Source organism: Lutra lutra, chromosome 5 (assembly GCF_902655055.1).
Source record: "Lutra lutra chromosome 5, mLutLut1.2, whole genome shotgun sequence".
NCBI classification, from domain to species: domain Eukaryota; kingdom Metazoa; phylum Chordata; class Mammalia; order Carnivora; family Mustelidae; genus Lutra; species Lutra lutra.
Window position 1 is genome coordinate 53,098,960 of NC_062282.1, and position 13,555 is coordinate 53,112,514.

At 37.4% G+C, this 13,555-nt stretch overlaps 1 protein-coding gene across 3 annotated transcripts in view; it reads left to right on the top strand.

The window, feature by feature from the left end:
- The first annotated feature begins 5,127 nt into the window (after window positions 1-5,127).
- The window catches only part of GABRG2 (gamma-aminobutyric acid type A receptor subunit gamma2), a 110,678-nt gene continuing 102,250 nt past the window's right edge, over window positions 5,128-13,555 (top strand). For 2 of the 3 annotated variants that reach the window (XM_047731264.1, XM_047731262.1), the window contains exon 1: window positions 5,130-5,584. In XM_047731264.1, coding sequence (XP_047587220.1) covers window positions 5,478-5,584 — 107 coding nt within the window. In that variant the 5' untranslated portion in view covers window positions 5,130-5,477. Of the gene's footprint in view, window positions 5,585-13,555 lie in introns of all 3 variants that reach the window. The other variant, XM_047731263.1, reaches the window with a different exon arrangement.

The window sequence follows — 13,555 nt, forward strand, 5'->3', positions numbered from 1 at the left end:
TGAATATTTTTTAAGGCTTTCATTTAATCTTTAGTTTTTAGATGTGTGACTGTAAAGTTTCCAGGAGTAGTTTTCATTATTTTTACCCTGCTTGGAGTCCTCTGACCTTCCTGGGTCTAATGTAATATTTTTCATTAATTTGGGGAAATTTTTTGGCCATTATTACTTTAAATATGTTTCTGGTTTATTCTCTCTTTCTTCTCCTCCTACACTACTTTATTAGGACGCTTGATATTGTCACACAGGTTTTTAGTAGCTCTTTTAAGTTTTTTCAACATTTTTCTGTGTTTTTTATGTTAGATAATTTTTATCGATTTATCTTCAAGTCTACTGGTTATTTCTTCTACTATCCTGCAATTGCCAATCTGTTATTAAAACTCATGCATGAACTTTTCCTTGCAGTCATTATAAATTTCAGTTCTAGAATTTGCCATTTTTTAAAAGTTTCCATTTCTTTGCTGAGAGTCCCTAGTCTACACTCATTGACCACATAAACATCATAACCATATCTTCCTTTAAATCACTGAACTATTTAATACAGTTGACTGAGTATCCCTTATTTGCTAATTGGATCTCAGGTTTTGTTGGTTTATATTGAATGCTATTTTTTTAGAAAAAGTGTCCTATTATCCTGTGCTTCATGTATCTTATTTTTTTTAACCATGCATCAAAGAATTGTACCATGTATCAATACAACTTATATATTATTGACATTCTGATTTTTAATAATCCTCTAAAGAATGTTGATTTTTGTTTTATTAGGAGTTTTTAGCAAATGGACTTTCATCTGGTGCAGGATTAGTTTATACTGTTTTCAGGTTAGTTTCAGTTTTGTCCTTAGGTTTAGAGCAAATCCTTAGTCCTAGAATAGAGAAGGGTTTTGGTCCTCCTAGGGTTTCTAAGGAAAGTGTAGGTATTTATTATGATCCTCTAACTTGGTGGATTCAGACTCCAAACTCGGTATCTCCTGCAGTGAGTGGCCACTGAACTACGGTTCAGCTTTTTCAGTCTTTCAGTTTTTGCTTTTCTCCAGGCTTCTTGGTGTCTTTTCCCCCTTTTACCCCAAAACAACCATCTACGAGAAGTTCACATACAGATTTGGAGTCGTACCTCCTTTTGTTACTCTTTTCTGTGATTTCTGCTCTCAGTTTGAGAGGCTCTGGCAGGCCCACACCCTCTTTTTAAATCTCAGACCAGGGGGTGCCTGGGTGGCTCAGTTGGTTAAGTGTCTTCCTTCCACTCAGGTCATGATCCCAGGGTCTTGGGATCAAGGCCCACATTGGGCTTCATGCTCAGAGGGGAGCCTACTTCTCCCTCTGGTGCTTCCCCTGCTTGTTCCCTCTCTCTGTCAAATAAATAAAATCTTTACACACAAACACACACAGACACACACACACACACACACACACACACACACGATAAATCTCCAACCATAAAATAGCTGCCTTTGGATTCTAGCCATCCTGTCCCTGTAGGATTGAGGGTTTTCCTGGGATGTGGGACTTCCCATGCTAATTCCAGGCAAGTTCATGGCAAATAGGGAAAAATTGGTCATCCGTTAACCACCCTCAGTGGAAAAGCCACATAATCTTAGATCTCCTCCAATTCAGTTTTGTCTTTCTGTGATCAAGTGTTCAACATTCTAGTATTTTACATAGTTGTTTATTTTCTATTTTGTCTACCATTTAAAATTATTATATTCAGGATGGCTAGTCAATTTCATCATTATCAGAACTAGAACCTAAGTAAAATGTTTTAATTCCTTAAGTGATGAGACATTTGGTATTGTTGGATCCCCCAATAATGGGTCCGTGATTAAAGGAGTGAGACGATACAAAGCGAAGGTCAAGCAAAGCTTTATTTCGCGCCATCGAGAATCAAACCAACCGGCTGGGGCCATGCCTCTTACAGAGAGTGCGGCCCCTCCCTGCCTCACAGACTAACTTTTATAGAGCAAAGGCCATGTGGTTGAGCCTGGCCACACACAGGTGGCCAATGAGATTGCAACACACAGAGAAAGCTGCACAGTCATGCTAGGTCACACACGGGTGGCCAATTGAACTACAATTCACCTCATAGTCGACGTTTGAACTAGCCTATCACCTTGGTCAGAATTGGCACCCAAAAGGCGGGGCCCACACTCCTTGGTATCTAGGGAGACAGTATGCACACTTTACCGATTGGATGTCTCCACCTGACCCAGTATGCACACTTTACCGAGTGGATGTCTCCCCCTGACCCAACTCATCCCTGCATTAGGGCTGTTATCTCTACCTGACCTGACACACCATTGTATTTGGCTTTCATACCTGGGACTGGTTTCCCGCACTTGCTTTTAAATAAGTTCCTCTGGGGGGCGGGCAGGGTCAATTTAAGTTTTACTGCATAATGCAAACAACAAAATGGCTGTTCAACCGAGGTGGGGCTGCTCTGGCTAAATAGGCCCTTACAGTGTCAACAGCCAAACTGGTCTAACATTTGACCTCATAATTCACTTTTGAGTATAGTAATACTTTAATAATAGTAACAATAATAAAATGTCAAATTAAAAGTAAAAATAAAACTTTATTTAGAAAAAAACTGCGAAATGAATTTCTCAGATATTGAGAACAGCTTGCTTGGATGACACAATGTAGGTGGTAGTTTTTTCCTTTCTATTTTACAATAATTTTTAAATTTTAATATAAATATATACACATAAATACATATATTATTTACAATGGAAGTATAGCCATCATACTTACTACATAATAGTTATTTAAATATGCACTATAAACATACTTTCTTAAGGATGTAACTAAAAGGTAATTAAAAATTTAAAAAATTAGAAAAAAATTAGTGGATAAGGTAACTTACAATTACCAGTGAATTTAATGTGTATTGCAAAATCTTAAAAAATACATTAAAATAATTTTCTTCAGAGCACCCACAGACCCACAGAGGCAAAACGAAGTATAACCAGGAATAGTGCCAGTAAAATTGTACCCAAATACTATACAAAGTAAATTTTCCTCCACGGATTCTCTTAATATGCTGAGAGGTATTCCATTATTAAAATAGATTAGAATTTATGGAGATCATTGTGATATTGATAAAGGATTAGTATATGAATTACTACTTTGTGAACGTGAAAGCATTCATTCTTCCAGGAATATGCTTGTCACTAAACTTGGGGAAAAAAACTTAATGTTGCAAAACTGCAAGAAGACCGAATTTTCACATCAATTTTTTAGGTGGTATGAAACCGTATTTGAACCTAATGGCCTGCCTGTGTTTGGTATGCCCTCCTTTGTGTTTTAAAAATTAGGATACTTATCATACTTTTATTCCCAGTTCCTCTGGCAACTCTAAGTGGAAGGAGCAGTGGAAACTCATTCCAATGGGGTATAGTAACTCTTCAAGTGTGTTATGTTTCCACCACTTGATTTATTCAGAAACAGCCCTTTCCTTTCTTTTCTCTCCCTGGCTTGGTTTTGGTAGGCATTGGGCCCTAGTTTACAAAAACACAATAGAGTCTCTTCACTAAAAACAAGGATACAGCTATTAACAACCCAGCATCTTTTCGTAAATAAATGTAAATATAAGGAGGGCCCAAGTTCCTCACAGCGCAGCAAGGAACAAGAGAATTACAAAGATAGTGATTTGCATTAGTTCTTCCTCTGTTTTAATCACAATACAAAGAAGTCAATCGCGGCCTGCGAAGAATAGTGTCGTTTTGATTAGATTTTGTTCCAATGCCGTAAAGTAGGGCAGTTTCTGAAGGTGTGCAGCATTCCAAGTATGTCTGTTAGGCATTTTTTGTTTCATTTTCAGAATGGGTCTCCTCAGCTTCTGTCATTGGCAGGAGCTACCAGGAATTCTGCTGTCCTTGAGCAGTCCTTAGGATTGCAGGTGGAATGTGGACCTATTCGTTTCCTGTTAGATTCGTATGCCTCCTGGACTCCATACTAAAGTTCCCCAACTGGAAGACTTTCTTCCTGTAGAAAAGATACAGCTTTTGAAGTGACGTCCTGCTATATATACCAGCAAGGGTCTGATTTGTCCTCTTCACCTGTATTTCTCCATGTACATCTTTGCTGTGGCCTGGACTCTACAGAAAACTTGAAACACTCTTTCACTTTCTTCTTTATGATGATGAGTAATGGGGTTTCCTCTGTGGCAGACGAACTAGGATGGCACAGAGGGATATCTCCCATGTATCAGTATCCATGGTAACATTGTAGGCAAGAGGGAAGCATGCTAACACGACTCATCTACCCCACAAATTTTAAGGATTGTCACCAAGCAGAATGAAAAAAAAGTCAACTTCCACATAGCAAATAGGAATCTCCTTATATTTATTATTCAGTGTCCTCTTGACCTTCCCCCTCTATCCAACTCTCTTCCCAAAGCAGCCCCTATTTTGTGCTCTGTATTCTTTACTCAAGCAGCTATGTCAATGCTATTATATTCTTCAACCTTCAAGTAGTTTTTGTCTTTATATTTTCATGGAGATGGGGAACAGAAAATGGAGGAGTGAATCCTAGGGAGCATGGAATTTTTTCACGTCTTTTAATTCTATTAATGTTTTCTCCCTTCATTCAAATTGAAAATTCACCAAATCTGGTTCCCTACAGGATGTTACAAAGAGCCATTCCTCCCCCACCGTCTGCCCCTCCTCCCACTACAGTGTAACCATGATTTCTAAGACTGCATGATTTTAATAAGGATTCTTGGCAGATCTGATGAGACAAAACCTTCTGTCACTGGTGATACAATTTACTGGGTTGTTAAGGCATCTCTTGTCCCCATGAAAGTCAGTCCTTCCATGCTTGTGTGTGCAGTACGGAGTTTAAAAGCTTTGGAAGACACCACGCATGTGTTAATTCGTGCTGCAGCAGCGAGCATCTCTTCCACTTTGACCTCAGAGTTAATCTACGTGATAGTTAACCGCCCAGAGACTCTTTGATCTTTTTAAAATTTCTTTTAAACACACACACACACACACACACACACACACACACACACACAGCCCTAGCCCTGCCTTCCCACTCTAAAAGAAAAAGGAAAAAAAAAAAAATCAAAACAGAGCAAACAAATAAACAGACCTAAAATGATGGACCTGGGGAAGTATGTGAGAGTGTGAGGGGCATGAGTATGTGTAGAGTGTGCGCACATCTCTCTCCCTTATTTGTCTCGGTGTGCGTCTCTCCCTTACCCTCCCCCTGCCTCAAATACATTATTCCCCCAGACTTGGAAGCCGCTCCCAGAGCTGACGCTTTGATGGTATCTGCAAGCGTTTGTGCCGATCTTATTTCTGCCCCCTGAATATTAATTCCCAAAGCTGATGGCAATACAGCTCCCCACTGTCGGGACCTACTAGAGGCAGGTGGGGGGAGCCACCATCAGATCATAAGCATAATAATAATACAAAGGGGAGGGATTCTTCTGCAACCAAGAGACTAGAGGCAGAGGAGAAAAAAAAAAAACCAAAAACGATGAGTTCGACAAATACATGGAGCACAGGAAGCTCAGACTACTCGACTCCTGTATTTTCACAGAAAATGACGGTGTGGATTCTGCTCCTGCTATCGCTCTACCCTGGGTAAGATGTGCTGTTTTCAGCGTTGTTTTGTTCCGGAGGGGTGGGGGAGGGGGTGGGGATGTGGAACTAGGAAGACCACCCAGATTTTAAACCCTGTTCTAGGATATGGGGTTATAATTTAGGGGAATGTGAAAATACAGGGTAGAAGATAGAGGAAAGAAGAAGGTCACTTTGGTTTATTTATTAATTTATTAGATTTTATTTGTTTTGTTTTAGAGTAGAAAAGCTAACGTCATAAAGACTTTGTGTTTAGGGGGTAGCATTTTCATAATACTGCAATCTGATATTGAGGTGGACTGTGCTGATACAAGCCGGCATTTGAGGCCATGTTGGAGGCGTTTTGGGTGGGGGTCTGGAGGAGAAAACTGCAAACGGGATCCTGGAGAATACCCAGGAGATGTGTGTGTGTATGGGGGGGAGGGTTTCTGTTCCTGTTCACCAAAGTATTGCTTGTTCCTGTACCTGAGCATTCTTTAAGATCAGTCAGCCAGATTTTCTATTCAGCCCCATTGACCTGGCAACGGATTCCCTGATGGGCAAACATGGTTCAGCACCAGGGACAGCAGTCCCAGTTAGGGCCAAAAGGAAAGAGGCTTATCTAGCCCCATAGGATATCTAATTCTATATAGGACATCCCTATAGTACAGATGGAAGGCCAAAGGAGCCAAGGAGTACTAATGACCTCTGGGAGCCCTGTTCTGATTTCCTTACCCCCTCCTTGAAGATGGGAGGGGGCACGGGGTGGAGAATTTAGTTGATGAATGCATAGGGAGGATATATGATTAGAAAACACTTGGTCTTGCTGCAGTGTTGAAAAAAATAAGCTGAACCAGGTGAATGTTAAGCCAAAATTGTCAAGTTAGGCACTGATGCCTTAAAGCCTTGCTGCACTAAATGGAAAAGATGGGAAGAGGGGAGATGAATTTCCCCAAACCCTGAGCCAGTGTGTGCTCTGAAGTGTTTTGCACCTAAATTTTCTTGAACTTTATTGCACCAAAAGTATCAGGGAATATTCCTCCACCTAAAAGCATTATTTATCTACATACCTAATTAGCCCCTAATGCCACACATATACATTCCCTCAGGATGTCCAGCCAGGACCAAAGGCAAGTTAGAGGTTGATTATTTACATTTCTTGCTTTCTTCCATACTGTCATTTTGAAGTAAACTCTATAAGAATTATTCTCATACTGCCCTCCCCCCAAATAAGAGAAAAAAATATCTATAGAAGAAATCAAGCCCTTGCCCTAAGGTGTTCATGGGAGTTGACACTCTTATGTAGTAGTTGTAACAAAAGGAGATAAAAGGGAGAGGAGTTAAGCTATTATTTTATCAAAATATTTTGATAAATATTGATAAAGGACCAAATATTCTTTGGTCCTCCATTCTCTAGGGTAGGTAATGGGAGATGCCAGATTTCTGATTAAGAAGAGACTCAGAGAAAATAAGGTATGAAAGCTTTTTTTTTTTTTTTTTTTTGGAGTTTCTAAACAGAGACAGGGTCTGCTTAATTCTTTCAGCACTTTTCATACCTTTTCCCTTTACTTTAAAATAGAATGTGTTTTCATTAAGAGTATGAGATGAGGTAGCTTTCTCAAAAGTGGAGACAGCCTTTTACTGGAAATGTTTCATGTGCAATACATTTGAGTGGAATCCTGAAAAAACATTTTTTCTATTTAAAATTTGCACATATGTTTTTCTGTCTAATGTTATGTATAGCCCTTAATTTGTTTCAGAAGTTACAAAGTTGGTAGTTGTTTATGGATAGAAAATCATTCTCACATTCCTAACATTTATGAAACCTGTGGATTGAAATTTAGACAAGACAGGGAAATAGGTCTTTCCTTCCTATTCATGTCTATCTTAGTAAACAGTTTTTAGCTAAATAGATGAATACATTATTATTTATTTCTGATGGCCTTGTTTTAATGAAAAATATGTAATTTTATTATTATTCATGATGGTATCATGTTTAAGATGTCTTTTCATTGCCACAGCTCTGACTTTTCTTTTCCAATTATTATATAAAAAGTAAAACTTAGTGTTACATTTTAATGTTTAATTCTTTGCATACTATCTTAGATGATTTTATAAATAGCTCTGAAGAATGGGAACTATGTGTCATGTAAACGCTCCAATAGATTTTCACATTTTGTCAGTAATGAGAGGGAATGGAGTCATTGCAGTTTAGTGCAGAGAATGTGATCAGAGTTTCAGTTTGCTGCAACCCCATTAAAAAAAAAAAGCCATTTGAGTGGCTGAATAGGGCTGGATGGAAATAGAAGCTTTGATGTCTAAAGCTGATTCTAAAGAAGGACAAAAATCATCTGCGAAAATGTGGGATACTGGGAGCCAAATTAAAAGAGGCTTTGGGGGTAAATAGTGGAAGTAGAAGCACCTAGAAAGTTGAAGAGGAATTTGAAAAACCTAAACATTTTACTAACTTTTTCATTTCCATAATTGCAAAGAATAAGTTTTTTTCTTCATTAAATTGATTAAATTTATTATATTGTGCTTATACAAAAGTAAAGGAAGGATATAAAGCATTGAGGTGAGGATATTAATAGCTAGTATCTCTTCTTATGTGTGGAATATTAATTTCTGAATCTCAAAGTTATATAAACTGTCCTGAATCTTGTATATAGTGCTATCAAAAGAATTACCTAGAAAACTTGCTAAAATGGAAATTCCTGAACCATACATTGAAAAATTCTGAATCATTATGTCTGGGATGGAACTCAGGAATATTCATTTTCAACAAGTACCCTAGACCACACATTGAAGAAAAGTGGAATTTACTTTGCTGATTTCAAAAGTTTATTTACCACCATATTTAATATTTACAAGTGCTTTGATTATTGCTTCTTCATTATTCAACTGAGCATAATGAGTCAATTTCATATATAGAATGTTTTATTTGAAAGTCATTGGGCATATTATACAAACCACAAAGCATAGGGAATACCTATAAAGAATTTTAATAAATGCAGCTCATGTGTGAGGTAACTATTCGCTGAAAAAATAAAATATGCATATACGTATGAAAGTGTGTAATTATATTCACAAACTACATACAGCCTATGTACAACTACTCATACATATAGGTTTTAAAACAAATTTCACAATCTTATAAACTCTTTCAATGCAACTACATTCTGTCTTATAGTAAAAATACACTAACAAGAAGAAATGGAGATACAACATAAAAGTTTTTAGAATAAATTGGAACTAAGTGGTAGAATACATTGTTATTTCTATTGGAATAAATAAGATTTTTATAACAATGAATTTATTTTCAAGGATAGATTGGAGATGAATTTGATTGACTTTTTGATCCTTAATGTAACCCTAACTTTGAAGTACTAACAACTGAATTTAAAAAAAAATTAAGTTAAAGATTCATAAATATTTTCTGTTCTTGCTATTGCCTGAACTTCTAAAATGCTTTAGGAGACTTTTTTGTGAGTTGTTGAAGTTTTTTATCCCATAACCACTTTTCTCATCATTTTTAACTTTAAACAGGCTATGATCCTTCATGTAGAGGGGACATTGTGATTCTTCACTCTAAACCTGTTAGTTAACAGAATTAGTCTCTACATACAACCTTACTTTGTCCTATCTTTCCAAATGCACCACTTGGCTTTATCTAGAAAAAAATAATTTCCTCAGCATACTTAATTGCTTGGTTGTAAGTACACCATTTCTAATAATCTCCCCTGAGGCAAGCATCTACCTGGGGAGGGAAAAAAAAGAAATATTATCACCCAGTATTTCTCAGAATCCAACTGCCCACCACCCTCCAGACAAAACATTTAGATTGTAGGCAGGAATTTAAGAATTGGCTTTTAATTTAAATAGTTACATAAATGTCTCTCTGATATCATAGGCTTCATTTAGAATAATCTTCTCATAATAATTGAATTATGGAATATTTAATGATCAAGGTCTCTGTTCTACATACTTGAAAATCTGCTTCCATATCAAGAATTTTTCAAGTTGAAATTAAGACTAACTTTACCTTTTTTTAAATAAAGACAACTATCATATGATCTCCCTGATATGAGGGAGAGAAGATGCAACATGGGGGGTTAAGGGTAGGAGAAGAGTAAATGAAACAAGATGGGATTGGGAGGGAGACAAACCATAAGTGACTCTTAATCTCACAAAACAAACTGAGGGTTGATGGGGGGAGGAGGGTTGGGAGAGGGGGGTGGGGTTATGGACATTGGGGAAGGTATGTGCTATGGTGAGTGCTGTGAAATGTGTAAACCTGGCGATTCACAGACCTGTACCCCTAGGGATAAAAATATATTATATGTTTAAAAAAATAATAATAAAATTTAAATTAAAAAAAATGATAGTAGGGCTATGGCTTCTTGTCACCATCACAATTCCTACTCATTCCAAGACAGGATTTTCACAGTTTGAATACAGGTAGGCTTTGCTGGAATGACACATACTTGTGGTTGAAGGGGAACAGGTATATATTTTTGTCTCACTACATAGACTTTGGTTCTACAACCAAACTTGAGTTCATGGCAGGGTTTCAATTATTACAAAGGATCTTTGCTTTAAAAAACATTCTTGTTTTCCCCATTATTAAGTTATTTGGTATTCGTATGGTTTTCCTTATTAATGGGTGGAGTGTGTAATATAAATTTAGTGTTTACATTGCACTTTGTAGAGTAATACAATGATTTTTATAATGATATAGAATTATTACCATATTTTGCACTCTTATCATAATATTATAGGGATTAATATGATTGGGAGTTAAATTTTATTTTTACTCTGAGCCATTAATGTGTAACTTAAATAAGGCTTTTTATTTTCTTTTAAAGGTTATTTATTCTCTAGAAAATGGGAGAAATGAATAGCAAATAACCCTCCCAGTAAAGTCAACTGGAGAGGCCTTTTATATCTCAAAACAATCCAAGTATTTTCTTACCTTTGGAAAGAAGAGGGCTGGTTATACTTGTGTAATTTGGATTATTGCCCTAGGAATTTGACTAGGGGAGTCTTAATCCTGTTCTACAACTAATATTCAAGAAGACTTGAACTAGTGCCTTATTTTCTCCACATCTCATTTCCTACGGCTATCATACTATCTTCCTTATCAGACTCATGAGACTAGAGAGATAATAAGAATGTGCATGCAGATATTCTCAGAAGAAAATGAAGCCCCAATTTCTAGTTGTAACTTCACGTTCCTTTAACATTAAAGCATATGCACTTTGGTTGTTACTGAATTCCAAAGTTAATCAAGCGGTTGCTTATATGATTGAGGTGATTAAAAATATCAAGTGTAAATATTTATATATTGCAGATAGCAGTGCCTGGGTGGCTCAGTCAGGTAAGCCTCAGACTCTCAATTTTGGCTCAGGTCATTATTTCAGGATTAGGAGATCAAGCCCCACATCGAGCTGCACACTCAGTGCAGAGTCTGCCTGTTCCTCTCTTCCAACTCTGAGATGTCCCTGCTCCCGTGTGTGTGTGTGTGTGTGTGTGTGTGTGTGTGTGTGCGCGCGCGCGCACGTGCACGCACGCGCACCTCTGCTGAGTCTTTCTCTAAAATAAATAAATGAAATCTTTAAAAAAATACATATTGAAGACAGAGCTATCCAGATATTGAAGTAGTAGTATTATTTCTACTTTAATATTTAGTATAGCTCCTTCAATTGCATCTTTAATTTTTTCTAAAGATTTTTGTAGATCTTTAATTTCATGTCTTTTATTAGAGGATACTTAATATGTGTTCGAATTTCCCAATAACAGATTTATTGAACACACTAAGTACTGAACATACATAGGTAGGTATTGTCTAGAAGTTATATTTCTCTTCAAAGCTCATCTGCTGCTGAATCTCTTTTCCCCATACCTGGACAATATCTAAAGTAAATCCCATAAATTTTCTATTCATTTTAAAGTTTAGAATAATCTCATTTTGAAGCATTAAACTCTCCTCTAAATTCATCTTTTAGTCTCCCATTGAGTTTTGTTTTGCTTTTCTTCTACTCTCTGATCAAACTTAACCCAAGATTTCTTTACTCTGACACTATTTCTTCACTTTTTTGTTAGGCCTTTCCTTCTCTCTTAAATTCTTGACTTTTTTGTGAGATTGGAGTGGAGGGAAAGAAGATAATTAAAGGAGCAGACACATCTTAAATTGTGTTCCCTGGGTGACAGATACCTAAATGCTGAGTTATTCTTTCATGGGGGTGTTGGATGGGTTCCCTGAAGATAACCGTCTTTCTCCTTTCCACTTTTGGGGACCTCAAGCATTGCACTACTCCCTGACATGAGTTATGCTATATGATGGCTGATGTCAGATGACACCCCTTCAGCTCCACTCCAAAATACATCCACCCCGCTTCTCTGCCAGCATTATCTCTTTCTAGAAAGAGACAGTTTTTAAAGATGATTCCAACATGACTGTTTGTTTTACCTCCATTTAGCTTAGGAGAGGGAGGGAAGGAAGGAAAAATGAATGGACTGAGGGATGGACTCAGCAAAACTGCCTGTCAGATTCTGGAAGTGAAGGTCTTTCTCACTCTGATTCACTATTAGGGTTATTCAAACCTGCCTATTACCTTTAGACTTTTTCAGGAAATAATCAGGCTTAAGTAGTCATTTGGACAACTCAGTTTACAGAGAATTCAGGGCATATTTACCTAAGAGTTATCTATCCACTTGGTGTTCCCAGAGCAGTAAGAAGCTGGTACGCAAGTTTTCTATTTGTGGTAGAGATAGCCGTTGCCCTTGTTAGTTTTCCATCATGGTAGACATCTATGAGTGGGTTTCTTGACTTCCTTTTTTTTTTTTTTTAAGATTTTATTTATTTATTTGACAGAGAGAGAGAGATCACAAGCAGGCAGGGAGGCAGGCAGAGAGAGGAGGAAGCAGGCTCTCCGTAGAGCAGAGAGCCCGATGCGGGGTTTGATCCCAGGACTCTGGGATCATGACCCGAGCTGAAGGCAGAGGCTCTAACCCACTGAGCCACCCAGGTGCCCCTTGACTTCCTTTTTTAATTGCCTTGAGCTAGAGGTAGTGCAAGTATCTCTGTAGGAGGAGGGGATAAGAAATTGGGCAGCTCTTTCTACTCATAGGCCAATTAACTTCTTATACAAGAATGCCTCTCTCATTGAATCCTTAAACTTCTATTATGTGGCTACAAGGTAGGCGAAGAAAAAGGAACCCAGACTGGTTTTTAGCCTTCTCTAGAAAGTTCTGCCTCCCTTTGGCAGCCTTTCACATTTGTACTAAATGAAAGTATGACACTCTTCGCCTATATTTTCCCTGTTCTGAGACATTGGTTCTGATACCAATAGGACAAGTATATTTAATATACTTAATATACTGTTTCCTATGCAATGTATTTCTCCCAGATACCCACTGGCTAATCACTTAACTTCTAGGATTTGCTCAAATATTACCTTTCCTCACTGGCCTAGACTGATCATTCAGTGTAATATTGCAAACAACACTCAACCTTGTACCCACAATTACTCTTATTCTCATCTATGTTTTTATCCTTCCTTATAGTTGGAGCCTTCAGTAATCAGGTAGATGATTTTATACTATGTTGCTGACTGGTTTATTATTTTTTATTTTCTGTTTGCTTCAGTAGAAGCCAGGATTGGTGAAAGCAGACACTGCTTTGTCTACTTATATAACCCAGGCTTTTAGAGAAGTGCTTTGCCTCTAAAAATGCTTAATTATTTTTTAATTAATGGAAATTGTGTTTTGTTTTCCCTGAAATTTGTCTTCTTTATAAAAAGGAAGAAAGAAAAACCTTTTTGTCTTCCTGACAGTATCTCACTCTAAGTTCAGCATGTATAGCTGCCAACAAAAACAAAAGAGCAAGCAGGTCTTACAGTACAGTGTGGCCCTTAAAGAGTATAAGCTATAGAGCCACACTTGACAAGCATTTAAATTCCTATCCCTATCATTACTTGCTGGCCCTCAGTTATC